The sequence below is a fragment of the Salvia hispanica genome, chromosome 6, assembly GCF_023119035.1.
Source record: "Salvia hispanica cultivar TCC Black 2014 chromosome 6, UniMelb_Shisp_WGS_1.0, whole genome shotgun sequence".
NCBI lineage: Eukaryota > Viridiplantae > Streptophyta > Magnoliopsida > Lamiales > Lamiaceae > Salvia > Salvia hispanica.
In genome coordinates, this window is record NC_062970.1 from 10,772,726 (window position 1) to 10,792,886 (window position 20,161).

Genomic DNA, 20,161 nt, shown 5'->3' on the forward strand with positions numbered 1-20,161 from the left:
TAAATTTTCTATTACTCATCCTCTAATTATTTATCTCATTTTCTATCTCTAGCGCGCAACGCACTACTTATGTCAGAGCTATTTCAGCGTCGTTGACACGAAAACACTCAACAAATTTTAATATAGTAATTTGCCCCCCTCCCCCCAGGATTAAAATCCTGGCTCCGCCACTGTTCGTAGTCTCTCACTAGTTTGAGTATCTCATGTCAGATCCTTCTGCTTAAAGAAATATTTGAGACTTTTGTGATCTGAAAAAAAAATCGCATTGAACTCCATGGGGGTGATATTGCATCATTAGCAGTGCATGCGCTACGATAGTTAATTCTAGATTTAGCTCGTGTGGTCTGCGATATTGCGATGTATAGGCGATCACCTTCACATTCCGCATTAGAACTAAATCACATCCATTCCTTGATGCATCGGTGCAGACACCAAAGCTTGTTCATGGCTCATGGATCGTTGGTACTGATACAATGGTCAACTCATCCTTAAGAAACCTTGACTTTTACTTATGGTTATTGGCAATTCCCAATGGTTTATTCTTTCGACGGGTTCACTAGGATTCTTTCGGCGATCATAATGTGCTCGAGAAAGTTCTCTTTCTCTGTGCCATAATTTGTACTTGCGAAATTCAACGTACAATTTTTCCGCACTTAGTTGTTCTCCTTGTTCCTTCTTATCATTCGAGTAGATGATAGTGTCATCTATGAAAACGGAGATAAACATGTCTAGATAATGGTGAAATACACGCTTCCTAAGATCCATGAGTACTGTTGGTGCATTTGTTGATTCGAACGGCGCCGCTATAAATGCAAATGATCATATCGAGTTTGAAAGGATGTCTTGGGTATGTCATCTAATCGAATATTTAGTTGGTGACAGTTGGATCTCAAGTTTTTCTTAAAAAAATACTAGCTTCATTGAGTTGATCGAACAATTCGTTTATCCTTGTTAAAGGATACTTATTCTTAAGCGTCAAACTATTTAACTCTCGATGGTCTATGCACATTATTAGCGTCACATCGTACTTTTTCACGAAAAGTACAGATGATACTCAGGGCGATACGATAAGTGATATGAGTGAACTCGTATCAGGGCCGGCGATGAGAGGTCACCAGAGTTGAGCAGGTTCGTTCGCAGGAATCTCCCGTCGAGCAGCCTTGGTTTTGCCCTAACTAGGGTTTGGGCGAAGAGATTAAAACAGTAAAGTAAAGATGGAAATTTAGGTAAATTCTTGTGTATTGATTTCTTCCGTGTTTCAATGCACAGAATCCTTATTTATAATAATCTAAGGACCCTAGGTTTGGTTCGACTCGATCATTCCGGAAAAGAACCAACAAGAAAACCTGAAACGGAGCTTATAAAATGCTCGACTCAAAATGTTCCAAAAATAAATAGTTCAACAAATAATAATAAAATAAAAGACTAAAATACTATCATAGTATCATTAACGAGAAACAAAATCACGGGCCTCTTTGATTGCCTCTTTGGACGAGCTGACTTCTCCCCTTCGACCTCCACGCTGATCTCTTCTTCCTCCGAGCTGCTGTCTTCGGCTAGAAACAAGGGTAGCCACCCGACAATGATCCTCGAAGCCGTCGCTGACCATCGGCTCTGGATCTGTCATGCTTACTTCGGTGTAGCCGGGTCGAACAACGATATCAATGTCCTCAACTCGTCCAACCTCTTCGCCGATCACTCCAGGGGTCGTGGCCCGGCCACCGAGTTCACTGCCAACGGACGCCAATATCATATGGGGTACTATTTGGCCGATGGCATATACCCAAGGTGGCCTGTTTTTGTGAAGATGATCAGCTGCCCAATGGGTGACAGGAGAGTGTTATTTGCGGCAAAGCAGGAGGTTGCATGGAAGGATGTGGAGCGGGCTTTTGGTGTGCTCCAATCGCGGTGGGCATTAGTGAAAGGTCCGATGCATTTCTGGTTCAAGGAAGTCGTCGCCGATGTCATGTATGCATGCATCATCTTGCATAACATGATAGTCGAACAACAAGGTGGAAGTGTCACCGATTGGGGCGATGATGAAGGTGGATCTAGCTCCAGCACGACGACCCCACCTGTCGCTCGAGGATTACCGATGGGCTTCAATGAGGTTATAGCAAAACAGATTTCAATGTGCAGCCAACAAAACCATGCTCAGCTCATGAACAACATGATTGAAGAAGTTTGGAAGCGTAACGACCATTGTGAATTTGTAGTTTTTTTTATTTTGTACTGTAATTTGAACTTTAAATGAAATGAAGTTGTTTTTTTCAATTTTTGTAGTGTTTTAAATATTCAAATAAGTAAAAAAGGCTTAGGACGGACTTTTAGGGCGCCCCATTGTAGGTGAAAGAATATGAGGATAAAATACTGACGTGGCGGAGCATAAAGCGCCCTATAGAACAGACCTTAGGACGCCCCATTGTGGATGCCCTCATGCAGTTTATTTGTTTGGTATAAGTAGAACCCTTTGTGTATATGTACAAAATTACCAAAGTAGAACCCTTTGTGTATATGTACAAAAGAATTAGTATATCATTTAAAGTTTCATTCAGCATTTATATTTTCAGAGTTTCTGGTTATTGTAGATTGTTTAATTTTATCAAATTCTCATATTCCAATACCATCCTCAATCATTGTCCAAATTGCAATTGGGAAAATCAGAAAAATGATTTCTTCCATTATTATTACGCAAGTTAACTTGCAAATATTACTACTACGTTATAAACCTCTTCCAAAACCAGTGTCTCCTCCACAAGAAACTCATCTCCTCAATCGGAACACCCTTCGTCTCCGGCAAGAAAAGGTAGACGAAAAGAGTCATCACCACAATCCAGCCCGCGAAGAATAGGAAAATCCCGAATTTCATAACACAGAGCATAGACAGAAACGCCTGCCCAATCACAAAGGTGAAGAACAGGTTAACCGCCACCGTGATGCTCTGCCCCGCCGACCTCGTCTCCAGCGCGAATATCTCGCTCGGCACGGTCCACCCCAGCGGCCCCCACGACCACCCGAACGCCATCACAAACAAGCACACCACCACCACAACAATCCCCGAATACACCTTCGAAAGCTCCCCATCTCCCCTGAATTTCACGCCTAGCACGATCGCCACGATCACCTGGCACGCGATCATCTGCACGCCCCCGCTGATCAGCAGCGCCCTCCGCCCCAGTCTGTCGACCGTCGCGATGGAGATGACCGTGGAGGCAGCCAGCACGGCTCCCGTCACGGCTGAGGAGTAGAGCGGCGCGTTCCCCTTCAGTCCCATGGCCTGGAAAAGCACGGGCGCGTAAAATAAAATGGCGTTGATGCCCGTTAATATCTGGAAAGCCGGCATGAAGACGGCCATCGCCAGCTGCGGCCGGTTCCGTCTTTCTAGAATGTTCCGGAAAGGATGCTTGATTGAGTTTGCGAGCTCGCTAGCGTCCATTATGTCCTCGAATTCGGCTTGCACGTCGTTTGTTCCTCTGATTTTTTCTAGCACTTTCCTGCCCTGCTGTTCGAATCCTCTTTCAATTAAGCTGTTGGGCGTTTCAGGGAGAAGTATGCCTCCGATCGTCATCAGGATGGCCGGCGCAGCTGCCAGCCCCAGCGAGAGGCGCCAACCCGACGGTTCGAGCTTTTGCGTCCCGAAGTTGATCATGTTGGCGGTGAATATCCCGAGCGTCGTCGCCAGCTGGAACATCATGTTCAGGCCGCCTCTCAGATGAGTCGGCGCCATTTCTGATAAGTAGAGCGGCACTGCCTACAAAATCATGAAATTTAGTCTAATTTTGTTAATGCTACTATGATAAAAAAAATTATGTTAATTAGGTGTTAAATTAGCGCACTCCTATAAAAATAAAATAAAAAATAGTGTTCACTTTGTTTGAGATGATTTTATTAGAAATGAAAGTTGGTTAGAATTGTAGCTTGTGGGCCCACAAAAATAAACCATTCCATAGGTGTTTCCATGAATTAGGCCAGGTTTTGATAAGTGGGAAATATTTTTAATTTTTCTTATTTAGATTTTTATTGTGGGCGGATGAGTATCCCCCAGAAGTTGGAGAATTCTAAAAAGCAGGGATAGAAATAGTATTTCATTCTCGATTCTTGAGGTGAATTTCAATGATACTACAATTATCACCATTTATAGAAGAAATGAAAAGTGGAGATTTCTTAGGGCCAGGCGGCCAGCAAGATTTGTATCAAACACATTGAACACTTATTAATGCTCAAAATTGAGTCTAAATCTTGCTATATCCAGAAAGGTGAACACATTCTAATGTTTTCAATGGATGCTTGAATACTGATGTAACTGTGTTTTAATGTGACGATGACAACGTGGATAATTAAATGAATTCGTTTTGAACTTAAAAAATGAAAAAGGAACAGCTCAATTTGGTCAAATGCAAGAATTAATTTTTTTTGAAAAATTTGATAGATTTTATAAACAATTAACAAATTAGAGTTTTGGAGATTAGAATTATTGATAAATTAGTACCTGATTTCCAAATCCAATGCCCACACCGAGCATGATCCGGCCTAAAATGAGCATGATCAAATTAACCGCCGAGGCATCGAGCGCCGCTCCGATCAAGAAGCTTACGCCGCCGCAGATGATGCTGCCGCGTCGGCCGTACTTGCGCGTGATCGGAGACGCAACGAGGGACGAGACGAGACCGGCGAGATAGAGAGACGACGTGAACGCAGAAAGGCCCTGATTGTTGTACTTGCAGTAGTACAACCGTGAACGATACGAAGAATGCCTGTTTTATTAATTTTATCTTCTTCTTCTTCTAAATAACAATTGCATTTATATCAACAACCGTGAACGATACGAAGAATGCCTGTTTTATTAATTTTATGTGTCTATATTTGCAACTTTAAATGGAACCACTACAACGCTGGGGCCCATATAGCATTGCATCATTATTAATTATGAATCCAGTTTTATTATTGAAAGATACTGGGATATTCAACTTTGATTTAGTACTAACTACAACACTTCCAACCAATCCGAGCCGGCATCGTTACTGGTTCATTGGTTCAATCAGTTTACTAGTCGAACCATTGGTTGAACCGGAATATATAATAAACACATATATTATATATTATTAAGAAATTTAATATTTTTATGTATTAAAATAGATAATGTTTATTAATTTAAGAAAATTTATTTTATAAAATAATATTATAATTAAATACGAATTAAGTATTAAGTTTAGATAAAAATATTCATTGATGTGAATAGCTAGGGTATATAAATTAAGTATATAATATAAAAAATTTATTTATAGTAAATAATGAATTTTATATGGTACTAATAATAATATAGATGTTAAGTAGAGCATCATTAAAATATAGAGGATGATAATTATTTATATTATAATTAACAATTATATTAAAGAATATAAAATTAAAATGAATTATTAGTTTTTGTAGATAAAAATTTAATGGTTAATGTATAAAAATATTTGATGTTCAAATTGTTCAATGAGCTCATGTGGTGGAGTGGTAGAGGTCTTCTTATGTAGAAGAGAGGTCATGAGTTCAACCCCTACCAACAGCAAATTTTAAAAAATTTTAAACAAAATAATATTAAACCGGTTTCCGGTTTATGGTCCAACCGGTCCGGCCGGCCGGTTCTGCCGGTTCACAGTGGTTCAATGCATTGGTGGTTTAAAAGAGTGAACCGGACCGGACTACCTATCGGTTCACGGTCCGACTGATCGAACCGACCGATTCGGTCCGGTTTTTAAAACATTGCTTCCAACTTTGTAACAACTTTCAAACTTTCTTTTCTTTTTTCTAACCTTTTTCTTTCGTACAAACTTGGTACTAATTTTTTCTCTAACACTTACTAACTACAATACTTCAACTTTGCAACAACTTTCCTTTTTATTTCATACAAACTTGCTACTAATTTTTTCTCAACACTTATCTATGCATTACTAACTACTTCTATTCTCTTTTTATTCTACTCTTTTCAAAAATAGGCTTAAGGGCATGAAAGGGCTTGCCAGAGAATTAATGACAAATGGTCTAATAGACTAATACAGTATTTGGAAAAAATATCAAATTAAATCATAATTTTTGGTTGACTTCTTATTAATCTCAAATTAATTATTTAAATCAAAACTTTTGTATATTTTTCAATTATCTCATACAATTAAAATTTTGATGAAATTTGTCATTTAAATCATACTAATATTTGGTTAACTTCTGAATAGTTTAAAAGTGTACGTAATTATGGTGGTCAATTTTTAAATAATTATTATATAATTGGTGAAGATATGATGACCGAAAAATATAAAAGATACAACAAATTTCATCACAATTTCAATTTAATGAGACAATTAAAAAATGTATAGAAGTTATAATTTAATTGGTTGATTTAATAAGTCACGTGACTAACCAGAAGTCCACCTAAAATTATGATTTAAATGACAATTTTTCCTATGAAATGGCTAGGATATAACATAACTTCATCTTTTATCCTCAAGATTACTATCCGCAGAGTCATTTTTATTGTCTTATTCATTTTAATATCTTTTTATTTTTTCTTTTCTTGTTTAATTTAATAGCATGTTTTTATATTTTTTATCATGTCAATTTCATTAGCATAAAATTTAATTTCTGACGAAAATAATTGATCTACGAATTTAATTTTAGTATTTAATTATGTTTAAATGAATCTCGTATTCTAAAATTATAAAAGAATTTAATTAGCATATAAATAAATTAAATAAGAATTGAACAGAAAATAAAATTGAGATCTATGAATAGTTAAAAAAATGAATAGTGAGATGTGGGTATTCTTTCTAAAGTAAGAAATGAGATGGAAAAGTGTCGTGAGAACCACAAATATTATATTGAAAACACGGTTTAAGAAACAAGATGGTCGATGACCTAAGTCTCCCCTCATCCAGTGACATTAATTTCATCCAATCCAACCTAATTTAAACTTATAAAAATTATTTCCTCTCATTGGTAAACATCACCAACAATTTAATGGAATAATTAATAATAATACTCCGATCTATGCCTTCTATTTTACTTCTTCACATATATATATTAAAATAATAGAAAAATTTGAGATTCCACATGTTTTAATATTTAATTAATAAATCCTAGTAGAGAGAGAATAAAAAAATTAATAGAGTATTGTTAGTGGAGAATATGGTCCATTCATTATAAAGAAAAAATTACCAAAAATAAAAGTGGACTATTTTTACACTAGTAGATACCAAAATAGAAATAGTCTCCGTTTTTAGTACTCCCTCGTCCCAAGGTATTAGACCAACTTTCCTTTTTGGAATGTCCCAACATATTAGACTCATTTCCTTTTTTAGCAAAAAACATCTATCTTATTTTATTCTCCACCTACTTTTTTCTCTCTTCTCTCTCCTACTTTTTCCCTCTATCATACTTTACTATCTCCACTTTAACTATTTAAATATCAATTCCTTAAATCATGTGCCCAAAAGAAGCGAGTCTAATACTCCGGGATGGAGGGAGTACTATAACATAATTAATTACTTTAATATATTAAAAAATACAAAATAAATATAAATTATTTTGTATGTATTTACTTTTAGCTATTTTATTCACACATTATCAAATTGAAAATAAATGACCACTTAAAAGGTGAAACATGGCATTTTGAAGGCACTAAGAGCCTCAAAACCTTATAACACATCAAATGTGACTGCATACAAAAATGGAAGTGCTATTTAGTCTTAGTGCGTTGCGGGAGAATGGTAGTGGTTGGGCCAGTGTTAGACCAGGTGTGGCACCTATTTTTTTATTTTCTTTTATTCTTCTGTAAAATAAAAACCTAATAACATAAAAAAATCACAATTCACCTTCATTTATAAATTTCTTTCTGACATAAATTTGGATATTAAAATCAGTATAATTATCAGTATTTATTTAATGTAATTTTAGAAATTATAATTATGTATAATATTTAGTTATTAATTTTCATTTTAAAAATAAGGATGTAAAATGTTATTTTGTCATTTGGTATCAAATTTATCTGTTCATTACACTCCTATACCATTATAACTTTAATACTTAGATCTACATTTTATTAATTTTTTTACATTCATTTTCTTTTTTCACAGAACTAAATAGTAAATATTGCTGATGGGGGTCTTGTCAAATTGGATAGATCATTTTCTTGAACAATGTAAAATTTTATGTAATTTTAATTTATGTGTTAAGATGAAGAGAATAATATAAAATAAAAAAAATAAAATAGAGATAAAATAGTTTTTATTTTTTTAGTAATGGATCATTTGAGTAAGACTAATTAAAAAGGAAAATAGGTAATCTTTTGTGGGAACAAGGAGTACTCCCTCCGTTACAAAGAAGATGACCCATTTATGGGACGGCACAAGATTTTATGCATGCTAATTTTAAAATGTTTTAAAAGGAAGAGAGAAAGTTGTTGGATATTAAAAAGAGTGAACTACAAAAATGGTCTTTGGATTATGGGTTTATCTCGTTCATAGTCCATGGACTTTAAAAATATCACCAGACATCCATGGACTAAGGGTTTATCTCAAATTTGGTCCTTTTGCCATTTTGTGGTACGAAAATACCCTTTTGAGCATTTGGGCAATTTGATCTTCTGACACTTTTAATATTTTAAATCTGATATTATTTCAAAATTATTATTCTTCATCCTGTTTACAATCCTTTACTTTGTTTATTTATTTCAATATTTGATTTAATTTTAAAAAATTAAATTTTAAATTTTCAACTTTTAAATATAAATAATATTTTTTTTAATTAAAACTATTAATTCATGGACGTTGTAAATATTGATTAAAATTATTAATTTTTACTATTTAATATAATATTCAGCTGAATTGAAGAAGTATAGAAAAATAATATTAAGAGTGAACTACAAAAATGGTCCCTGAACTAAGGGTTTATCTCGAAAATGATCCCTTTTCACTGTTTTCAGTCGAAAATACCCTTTTGGGGGTTTTGGGGGTTTGGCCAATTTGGTCTTTTTACTTTTAACATTTTAAATCTGATATTATTTCAGGGTTGTACAAAATCTGATATTATTTTAAAATTATCATTCTTCTTCCCTTTTGTCATCCTTCACTTTGTTTCTTTATTTCAATATTAGATTTAATTTTATAAAATTAAATTTTAAATTTTGATTTTTAAATATTAATAAATTTTTTAATTATAACTATTAATTCACGGACACTATAAATATTGATTAAAACTATTACTTTTTGTTATTTAATATAATATTCAGCTGAATTAAGAAATATAGAAAAATAATATTAATCATGATGGAAAAATAAGAGCTATTCTATTTAGCCTTCGTTCGATTGTTATAATTATTTGTGCTTGAATATTATGAAGTTGACTATAAATTTGATCATACTAAAAATTTTATATAAGAGTATTTTTGTTGAAATTTTCTAGTAAATTTTGATTGTTTTCTATATGCATATTTATTTCAGAATAAATCATGTTATATGATCTATTTATGATTAAAGCTATTAAATATCGATTAAAACTAAAACGTTGTTATAACTTATTGATTAAATATTAGACACTATCAAATATTGATTATGACTATTAATTTTTGTTATTAATAATTTTTATAATTAAAATTTTTTATTGATATTTAAAAATTGAAATTTAAAATTTAATTTTGTAAAATTAAATATAATATTGAAATAAAGAAACAAAGTGAGGATGACAAAAGGGAAGAAGAATGATAATTTTGAAATAATATCAGATTTAGTACATAACTGAAATAATATCAGATTTAAAACGTTAAATGTGTAAAAATACCAAATTGCCCAAACCATCCAAAACCTCCTATAAGGGTATTTTCGACCAAAAACAGTGAAAAATGACCATTTTTTAAGTAAACCCTTAGTCCAGGGACTATGGGCGAGATAAACCCATAGTACAGGGACCATTTTTGTAGTTCACTCTAATATTAATCATGATAGAAAAATAAGAGCTATTCTATTTAGCCTTCGTTCGGTTGTTATAATTGCTTGTGATTAAATATTATGAAGTTGACTAAAAATTTGATACTACTAAAAATTTATATATGAGTATTTTTGTTGAAATTTTCTAGTTAATTTTGATTTTTTTCAAATTAATAAACGAAAATTATATTAGTCTTACATTAGATGCATATTTATTTCAGAATAAATCGTGTTATATGATTTATTTATGATTAAAACTATTAAATATTGATTAAAACTAAGGCGTTGTTGTAAAATCCCTAATTTAATTATGTATTTTTTTTATATTAGAAGATTTTATTATAAATTTGAATATTTATGAATTAAATATTTGTGATAGATTAGTATAGTTAAAAATACAAATATTGAGTTTATAAGTACAAGTACATAGATATATTTTATGTAAGTGTAAATGATTCATAAAGAACATATAACAAATAAGAAAATAGGAATATATAATATACGTGTATTTGTTGAGATTAAAGCCTAATTGCTTATAGTACTGCAAAAGCATATGTTCACATATATTAGTGAAATATTTATAATCTTATTATTGTACACATACATACATAGAATAAATAATAAGATAAAAAGAGAGAAGCTTTATTGGTGACTATTGGAAAAATGGGTGAGCACGTGTAGTTAATAGGATAATGCATGCAATTTGCATGTGTACGTGTAATGCGATGAATAAAAAGAAAGAAAATGTAGATAAATTAGAGCTTAATAATTGGTTGGTGACTTGGCCGACTTAGAGGGTTTTTGAAAAATATGTATTCGTAGTGAAATGGGAAGGAAAGAAAAAAGAAAGGAAGCAAGAAAAATATAGGGAGATGTTATAGCAAAAGATTTTAGCGGAAGTAAAATAAAAGGATTTAAGGATGTAGCAAGTGGAATCAAGTTCTATTAAATTAAAAGGATTAAGGATGTAGCAAGTGGAGTCAAATTCGATTAAATTAATTTGTTTATAAATTACACTTTTAATTTTAACGTGATTGATTGTTATGTGTTAAATTGGAGTGAATATTAGAATTATATGATGTGGGTTTGAAATGGTTATGTGTTATTTGATATTGAGGGTGTAGTATGATGTGGATATGCGATTTGTACAAATGGATATATTTATCTATAGTATTGGAATTATTTGATGGAATAAATGGATATGTAATTGATACATGGATATGTTTTTACCTATAGTTTTGAAAGTACATGAATCATATGATTAAAGAGGATCTGTGACGGTCTTGTCTTGAATCTGAAATTATAGAGGGACCTATGAGCCTAAATACAGAGGGACTGATAAGGCTAATTTCATGCATCGGTTATGTGGTGAAAAACACTTTATTTTACTAGGTCTAACGCAGTTTTTAAGCCAGGTGTGTGAAGGAATCGCTAGATCCAGGAAGAGCTGGAGGCAATGGACTAGCGAAGGAAAACGAAGGAAAGTGAGCAGAGTTGAAGAGAAAAAAATGGCTGGACGAAGGGAGTCAAAAGCTGAGGGCAACAAAGACTATTCATACCTCGCTGGACCCACTTCTACGCCTATATATAGAGGAGCATGCAGCACACGCCATATAGATGATTTTGCTCTCAGCTCACACACTCACACACTTGGGACAAATGGGAATTCTGGGGTAGTTAGGGGTTCATCTTCGGCGAAAGTTAGTGGTAACACCGTCCTCACGGAGGGCGAAGATACAATCAGTTTCCATTCAGTTTTTGCACTTTTATTCCGTCGAACTTCAGCGTTTTGGAAGTCGATTTGGTTGCTGGCTACTCACCGATTATCTATGCATTTAGTTTATGTCATGATGGTGTTTATCTTGTGTTGATTTATGTTGATTCTATGTTTTTGTTTGAGGTTTTATTTCGGCAGTTGAATGTTATTCTCTGTTTTGGATGTTTCTGTGCTTGATCTGGGAAATAGGTTGTGGATTTGTGTTGTTGTTGTTGATCGGTGGTTGTTTGGCGAATCTGTAGCTATGGATATACTTTTGGTCGGAGTTTGTTTCGGATGCTTGGATCCGGAGTGGATTTAGCATCCGAAGTGTGGATCTGAACAGGGGAAACCGAGTTGTGCATGGATCATGAATTTTCTGCTCTCTTTTCATTTTACTTCGTCTAGTAGTCGCAGATCTGCTTAGTTTTAATTGCTTTTAAATTCAGTCTGCTTCGTTTCAATTTACGTTCCATCTCTGTTTCTACTGAAAGTTTTATGCAAATTGTTGGAGAAGATGATGTCGTTGTTAGTTAGTACTTTAGTTAGTTGTTTTCCAACTTTTCGTCCGTATTTCACCTTTTCAGTAAATGGTCCCCACCGTCAGTTTATTTCCCAGGTCTAGGTAATTTAGAGAATAGTTTCTTAATCTAGTGATTGTACCGCTCGTTCCAGTTTATATGCATGATTTCTGTTCTGCCTAGATCTAGTTGTTAGTGTAGCAGATTTCAACTCCAAGTTTAGTTTAATTTCCTCAACCCAAAATTGCGTGGCAGCAGCGAACCCAAAAATAGTCCCGAATCCTTGAGCATGTTTAATTGTGCATTCATCTCTCGTGGGATCGATCCCTACTTCCCTGTGCTAATTTTAGTATACGTGGTTGAGGGTTTTTGAAGCGGTATTCTGTGTGTCCGACGACCGAGATCTTCCAACGATCTCTGAGTTCCTAGACCCTGTGATCTAGTGGATTCGCTGGACCTAGGAAGCTTGTTATTCTTTTTTGTGCACACAGTCTAAACACAACAACAAGATAAGCAGCAACTTATCTTGCCTCGGGAAATTAACAAAATACGGTCGAGCTTCGAACGGCGAAGACTCGGGAAATTCAGAAACGTAAACTTAAAACAGAAAAATAGATTGTATCTTCGCCTCTTGTAGAGACGGTGTTACACAACTCCGATGAAATTCTGAACCGTAAAATCACCCAAACTGATTTCCCCCAAGTGTGTGTGTAGAGTGTGAGAAAGCTGAGCTAATAGCTAAGGATGATGGATCCTTTCTCGTGTGCCGCAGCTCTTATTTATAAGGGATGGAGCTTCTAGAGTCTTCCTTGTAATCCTCATTCTGTCCTTTTCTCAGATGCTCCTTCGTCTGGTAACTCCTTTTCTATTTTGCTCACTTTCTCTGCCAACTTCCTTCTCCAGACGATTTTCTACTTCTTCCTAGATCTGGCAATTTTCTTTACACACCTGGCTTAAAATTTGTGTTAGACCTGGGAAATTATAGAATTTAACCCCATAACCAATGCATGAAATTAGCCTTATCAAACTGGTCACACTTAAAAACCATACTTGTCCTCAAGTATAAAGACAAGAAAAAGAAATAAGGCGAATTTCAATGCATGTTATTTCTTGACCGACCCCTAAAGACACTGGACACCTAGACCTAGACACGCTATTGACATAAAAAGAAAGAAAAAGAAAACAAACACTTAAGAAAACAAAACATATAGACATGAATTAGCTCAGACTTTTAGGCAGACGTCCCCACAAGTTTAAGGTCAATCCAATAGTTCACACTCTCCAGATCCTCCCCTTCCCTTCGTCTACCTAGTCGGCTTTTCAGTTCTTCTAGATATCCTATAGCCTTACCAGTTGTGTGATTCACTCGATCACTCATTCCTCACCAGGGATGTTAGGATCAATATCTCTATGGCCACGTTTGGTTGCCCGGATTCTGGCAGGGAAAGTAATTTGATTCCTCAACTTTTAAATTTCAATGTTAGTTTGATTTTTAAAGAAATTAGGAAAGTAATCAGAATCCTAAAAATGTGGAAAGTTGGGCAAAATATGCGGATTTTGATTCCCTAGCATAACCCAGTTATTCTTTTTCCAATTATGAGGATTCTAAAAGATAGGAAAAAATATACGCAAAAAAATTTCTCTCTTCTCTTCTATTTATTCGCGGTTATTTTTTATTCTCCACACCTTCACTTTTGATTTGCAGTCAGTCTAATTTCTGCCCAAATTCTTCAATAACAAGTAAGATTTTTGCTTCTTATCAAGAAATTATTGATTTATATTCTAGGTTTCTGCAATTTTTTTGTGCACTGAGTCGTATATATGCATATGACGGCTTCTGTTGTGTATTTTCATATATGCACATATTTGTATTGTATGTATATAAAATGTGTTCTGTCCATGAGATCTTCTGGTGCATAGCTTTTAAATGTCACAGTATTTCAATTCTGATCATTCTTTGTGAGTATGTGCAAGTTTATTGTTGTAGTTCTAATTATATATTCTTATCAGCTTTATATTAGGCTTGCTTAGAAATAATTTTGTGTTAGTTTTCAAAAATTGTTATGTCTAGCTTTAATTTCTCAGGGTCTCTTGGGAAGGATGATGAAAGTAAAATCAAATTTGGGAAAACATCTTTTCCTTCTAATTAGTACTCATATGAAGAGAATGGACACATTGAAGCTAATGATGCTTATGATTAGAGCTATTGTTGCACATCACTATCGAAAATATTATTTAAAGACCTCATATTCCGTGAGTGAGATTGACCGATCACGTTACATTCACAGACTTTTCTATGAGAGTGATACCACATGTCATGAACAATTACGTATGGATAGATATACATTTAGGCGCCTAGTTCACATGCTTGGAACTATTGGACGACTAAGACCTACAAATAACCTGACAGTTGATGAGCAAGTTGCTATATTTTTGTACATCCTAGCCCACCATCAAAAGAATCGTACAATGAAGACTAATTTCATGCGGTCAGGTGAAACAATTTGTAGGTATTTCAATAGGGTACTAAATACAGTTCTTAGGCTTCAAGGTCATTTACTAAAACCTCCCTCCTCTATACCTGAGGATTCAACTAATGCGAAATGGAAATGGTTTAACGTATCCTAAAAACACCTTCTTTTTCATTATATACACAAATATCTTTAATATTGATTGAGTTAAAATTGTAGAATTGCATAGGAGCTATTGATGGTACCCACATTGAAGTGTAAGTATCCGAGGTTGATAAACCTAGATATCGCAATAGAAAAGGTCATACTTCTACAAATGTTTTAGGAGTATGTTCACAAGACATGCAATTTATATATGTACTTGTGGGTTGGGAAGGCTTAGCGGCAGATGGTAGAGTGCTTCGAGATGCTCTAAGTAGAAGAAATGGGTTACCAATACAAGACGGTACGTAGCTAGATACTTTTAAAATTTTAATTCAATACATATGAATAATCTAATTAATAAATTTTTAAAATTAGGTTACTACTATTTAGTGGATGCGGGTTACACAAATGACAAAGGCTTTCTTGCACCGTTTAGAGGGCAAAGATATCATCTTAGTGAATGGAGGAATGGGCGTCAACCAACAACTCCTGAAGAATTTTTTAATATGAAGCACACATCGGCTAGAAATGTTATTGAGAGGTGCTTTGGTATGCTAAAGATGCGCTGGGGCATTATTAGGAATCCAAAATTTTATCCAATCAAGCAACAAGGAAGAATTGTAATGGCATGTTGTCTTCTTCAAAATCACATTAGAGAACATATGCCAGTTGATCCTATTGAAAATGATTATGGTGACAATTTGCGAAATGAAGAAGAGGCTATTGGACTAGATGGAGAATCAATTACTTCTGCTGAACCAACTCAAGAGTGGACAAATTGGAGATATAATTTAGCTAATGAAATGTTTAGTCAGTGGATGGAAAGTAGACATATTGCTTGATATTAGTATTTTACTTTTTTCTTTCATAATATCTGAATTTACTAGTGACAATCTGACATTTTGTGTTGATTGAGGTTATTAATATCTTTTTGTTGATTTATACGATAAATTCTTTTAGCTTTCATTTTGAATTTTTGTATCTTTTATATCATAACATGTATGTTAATTTCTAGCATATTTATGCTTATGTTTGGTATCAAGAATCCCATATCTTGCTTCTTTGGTGTTTTTTATTTATGTATGAAGCTCATTCATATAAGAGAATTGTCAGTACTTGTTTCTTTCATTTTTTCAGATGGCTTGCCGAGGAAAGAGTAATCATGTATGGACTACTGGAGAAGATGCAAAACTTGTAGAATCCATTGTTGAGTTGAAGAGGAGTAAGAATTGGGATGGTGAAAGTGGCAGTGGCTTGAGAAAAGGTTATCAAAAGGAGTTGGAAAAAATATTGCAAGAAAAACTTCCTGGTAATGGTCTTAAAGAAAAGCCACACATCGAATCTCGTTGTAAGTTATTGAAAAAACAATATCATGCTATCTATGATGTACGTGCTAATGGAGAATTGAGTGGCTTTGGTTGGGATGATGAAAGAAAATGTGTTACTGCAAGTGCGGATGTTTGGGATGATTATTTGAAGGTGAAAAATTGTATATTTCTCATTCCATTTTTATGTATTTGTTGCATGTCAAACATATTATAATGAAATTGTGTTATTGTGTGTGTAGAGCCATCCAGATTGTACTTTCATGAAAAACAAGTCTTTCCCTTACTTTGATCAACTATCAATTGTATGGGGTAAAGATAGAGCTGCTGGATTACATGCTGAAGTTCCATTAGATGCAGTCGAGGAATTAGATAGAGAAGAAAATGTAGATCAAGTAGATGGAGAATCTGGTGAAGATGGTGTACCTTCATTAACTACACCTCGCGACGAAGGAACTTCAAAAAAACTTGATCGTAAGAGGAGAAGAAGTTCAGATGGTTGCATATCAAGTTTGGAGCGAATGACTAATGTGCTTGTTGCGCACATGGATAAGTCGAATGATCAAATGAACAAGATTCTGGAAAGTGTTACCGGAGGTGACAAAGAGAAAAAAGACAATCGTCATATGCTTTATGAGAAATTGCAAGAGATTGAAGCGTTAACTGATTCTCACAGACAAAAAGCTGCGAAGAAACTTGTTCGAGATCCTGATTTATTAGATTACTTTTTCACTCTTCATGATGAAGGGGCGAAAAAGATGTTTCTAATAGAACTATTAGGATGAAATTAGTTTTTTACGTTTTTGCTGTCAGACTATCTAAAGATTATTTGCTTTTCTAATTATTGACTATCTAAAGAATAAGATTAAATTCATGTTATTGACTTCTTCAATTTCATGTTATTGACTATCTAAAGATTATTTGCTTTTCTAATTAAATTCAATCCGTGATTTTTTAAAATAATTTTTGTATTGTATTTTCTATATTTTCAGAATTTATTAGATGCATATAATGAAAATTATATTTAAGCACATATTGCACTACCTCCCTTCCCCCTCCCACTTCACTCCAGCTTGTCTCCAAGCCATCTTAGTGAAGGGGGGAAGTAGGGAAGTTGGTGCACACAATTTAGACAAAACACAGAAAACAAACATATACAAAATACAAGAAGAAAACTTCTCACACTTAGACTGGGCACCGGGCTAAGCGGGAGAAGACAGAGATATAAAGACAACATGCTGAATATAAGCATAAACTTCTCACACTTAGACCAAGGATTGGGCTAAGTGGGAGAAAGCAGAATTACACAAGAGACAAACAACATGTTCAACTTAAACATAAACTTCTCACACTTAGACCAAAGATTGGACTAAGAGAGAGAATGCTCATAACAACTATAACATGCTCAGCACAAATAAAACACACACATACGAAAAATAAAATAAAACAACTGAAATATAAAATTTACTTGGTCAACGGGGGATATTAATTCTGAGTCTGGCCCCCTCGGGAGCCAGACTCGGATGGTACGTTGGGGCGGTTCAACTTCACTTTCTTTTTAGCCGGTGACGCCAGCGCTTCTTCCTCAGCTATCACGGGGGGTTTAGACAGGGTCTTCTTCACTGAAATAGACGCAAGGGACAGCGATGCAAGTGGGGCTACCAAGGGCTTAGACGGGGGCGGGAGCTGCTGGAGTGACGAGCTTCCCTGACCGGGCTGCCTGGCCGCATTACCGGGTCCAGGGGGCAGCCGCTGCTGAGTTTGGGAAAATTTCTGCTCAAGCCACTCTGCCATCTTCTTCATCAATGTGACCGCATCAGTCATCCTTTCATTCTGGGTTGATGATCTATTGGCCAGGACATCAGTACTCTCCTTGATGGCTTGCAACTCCATTCTAGCCCCGCCCAGCTCCTAACGCATCGCGGCGACCTCCTTCCTCAACTCTCCCAAATCTGCATTCACCACCTCTTTCTCTAGTTCCCTCTTCACGCCTGCCACGCCTTTCTCCACTACTGCCCCCACATTGTAGAAGCACACATCCTGCCCTTCCATGTGTAAGAGCCCCTTATTGAAGAAATACTCCAGACTAAACAGTTCCGGAGGCTCACACATCATCACATCAGGCTCCGCCTTCCCGAACTTCATTATAAAGTTCCGCTGAATGTAGGCGCCTAGCAGGTGGCGGGTATACATGTGGCGTGATGGGTTGACAGTCATTTGGTGGCAGGCTTAGGCTAGCCAATAGCCAAGGTGAACTTTGATCCTCTTCGACATGCACCAGGTGAAATAGATCTTGGTGGTAGTGAGGCTGGAATTGGTTGTACCCATGAGGTTATAGCCGATAAATTTTTGCGCGAACCGGAGGAGGTGGTCTGTGATATGGATTCCCTTCGACACACTGGTCTTGAAGGTTCCACTCCTGGCGTGTGTTATAGACTCCCATGCCGTCTGCGCTGTGAATCCGGGCGTGTTCCTTGGTGGGCCAAACATCCTGTCATCCCAAATACCCTCTTTGTCCTCTGCAGTAGTAAACAATCCCAGGTGGAGAGACCATTCTCGGACACTCATCAAATGCTCGATATTGAATAGGCGGAAGGAAATCAAGTCGGCTTCAGGGTCGGTGGTTACCTTGGAGCGGAATGTGGAGAAGAATTCCCTTGCCGCGACCACATGTACCTCATGCTCACTGTGTTTTAGTAACCACTCGAAGACGATGTCCTTGATACAGCCGAGGAACTCTTCCTCTGACTCAATGTGCCTTAAGGACTCTGGATCATAACGCTTGCCAGACTTAGCCAACTTTCCAACCGCGCTCCTTTACTTGTAAGTATGTGCTCTCCTGGAGTCATCAAACTTAGCCATGGATCCCAACACTTTCTTGGTGACCCAGATCTCGATCCGCTCGTAGTTGGGGACTTCTTATTCCTCCGATTCACTTTCGGCATTTGAATGACCGGGTCTAGGAGTTTTAGATGGAGCAGGGAGCGGCGAGTCTGCTTTCTTGACGGAAGAGATTCTCTGTGACTTTCGGGGCTGGGAAATGGCTACCTTCTTGCCCTTACGCTTGCGCGCCATAGCTATGCGGCGTTCTTCCGCATCATCCACCTCCTCCTCTGACCCAGGCACGTCCTCCTCCTGAGTACCTCGTGCCCCTGGGGCAGGGAATCCCGATCCCCTGGACTGGTCAACATCTTCTACCTCGTCCAGTACGCTCCTCCGCACCCTTCTCCTAGACTCCCTTGGTTGTAGTGGTGAGTCCTCCTTGTCCGGTACATCTACCAGATCCACGATCTTATGTAGCCCTTCTTCCCTGGGCTCCTGTGTTTCAGCTACAACGGGGATCTCTTCCCCCACAGACTTTTCAGGGATTTCTCCCTCAGCAAACATGGACGGGGTTTCCCCCTCAGATAATTTCGGAGTCTCCTCCTCAGTGTATTTCAGGGTTTCCCCCTCAGCAAACAAACTTGGGGTTGCCCCCACAACGGATTCAAACGATGTCCCCCCCTCGACATACAGATTTGGGGTCACCCCCTCAGTAGATTTTAAGACAGGGGTTTCCCCCTACACAGACTTTGAAACAGGGGTTTCCCCCTCAACAAACTTCTCCCCAGAAATTTTACCTTCCTTTGCGGCCTCATTCCCAAAATCGTCCACCGTCATTTCGTCAAGCTCCTCTGCAAAACCACTAACGCCCTCCTGCTCCACCTCGAGTCCACCAACGCCCCCCTGCTCTTCTATGATGGGGCTCGGCCCAGTTTCTGCATGTGGTTGATCTTGGGTAGACTCTTCGATTGGGGCTTGGGCTTTCTCCGAGTGTGGAATCGAGGTCTGGGTTGTTGTATACACATGAATTGTTGGCGGTTGTGGCGCTGTGGTTGCGGCTCCGGCAGATTTCCCTTGATGCATAGCCGAAAAGAGGGCAAATATTCTTCTGGCCTCCACCTTGCTGCCAAATTCCTCCTCCAATTCCCTCAAGATTGTT

General features: G+C 36.4%; 3 protein-coding genes across 3 annotated transcripts; 2 read left to right on the forward strand and 1 right to left on the reverse strand.

The window, feature by feature from the left end:
* The first annotated feature begins 1,582 nt into the window (after positions 1–1,582).
* On the forward strand, positions 1,583–2,588 carry LOC125194677 (protein ALP1-like). Its single transcript, XM_048092920.1, has 2 exons — positions 1,583–2,212; positions 2,571–2,588. Exons 1-2 carry the CDS (start codon positions 1,583–1,585, stop codon positions 2,586–2,588), a joined length of 648 nt encoding a protein of 215 aa, XP_047948877.1.
* Positions 2,589–2,658: 70 nt separating this feature from the next.
* On the reverse strand, positions 2,659–13,617 carry LOC125194678 (sugar carrier protein A-like). The gene is made up of 3 exons (XM_048092921.1): positions 13,481–13,617; positions 4,490–4,754; positions 2,659–3,751 (listed from the first exon to the last, which is right to left on the reverse strand). Exons 1-3 carry the CDS (start codon positions 13,615–13,617, stop codon positions 2,717–2,719), a joined length of 1,437 nt encoding a protein of 478 aa, XP_047948878.1. The 3' UTR covers positions 2,659–2,716.
* Positions 13,618–15,134: 1,517 nt separating this feature from the next.
* Positions 15,135–16,964, forward strand: LOC125194679 (uncharacterized protein At2g29880-like). The gene is made up of 3 exons (XM_048092923.1): positions 15,135–15,155; positions 15,992–16,333; positions 16,422–16,964. Exons 1-3 carry the CDS (start codon positions 15,135–15,137, stop codon positions 16,962–16,964), a joined length of 906 nt encoding a protein of 301 aa, XP_047948880.1.
* The last annotated feature ends 3,197 nt before the right edge of the window (positions 16,965–20,161 follow it).

Coding starts and splice junctions, on each gene's coding strand:
- LOC125194677 (XM_048092920.1), top strand. CDS start 1,583: ATGATCCTCGAAGCCGTCGCTGACCATCGGCTCTGGATCTGTCATGCT.
- LOC125194678 (XM_048092921.1), bottom strand. CDS start 13,617: ATGAGTGATCGAGTGAATCACACAACTGGTAAGGCTATAGGATATCTA. Junction 4,755..13,480: donor GACCTTAAACTTGTGGGGAC/GTCTGCCTAAAA, acceptor TTAATAAAACAG/GCATTCTTCGTATCGTTCAC. Junction 3,752..4,489: donor GCATTGGATTTGGAAATCAG/GTACTAATTTAT, acceptor ATGATTTTGTAG/GCAGTGCCGCTCTACTTATC.
- LOC125194679 (XM_048092923.1), top strand. CDS start 15,135: ATGGGTTACCAATACAAGACG. Junction 15,156..15,991: donor TGGGTTACCAATACAAGACG/GTACGTAGCTAG, acceptor TCATTTTTTCAG/ATGGCTTGCCGAGGAAAGAG. Junction 16,334..16,421: donor TTTGGGATGATTATTTGAAG/GTGAAAAATTGT, acceptor TTGTGTGTGTAG/AGCCATCCAGATTGTACTTT.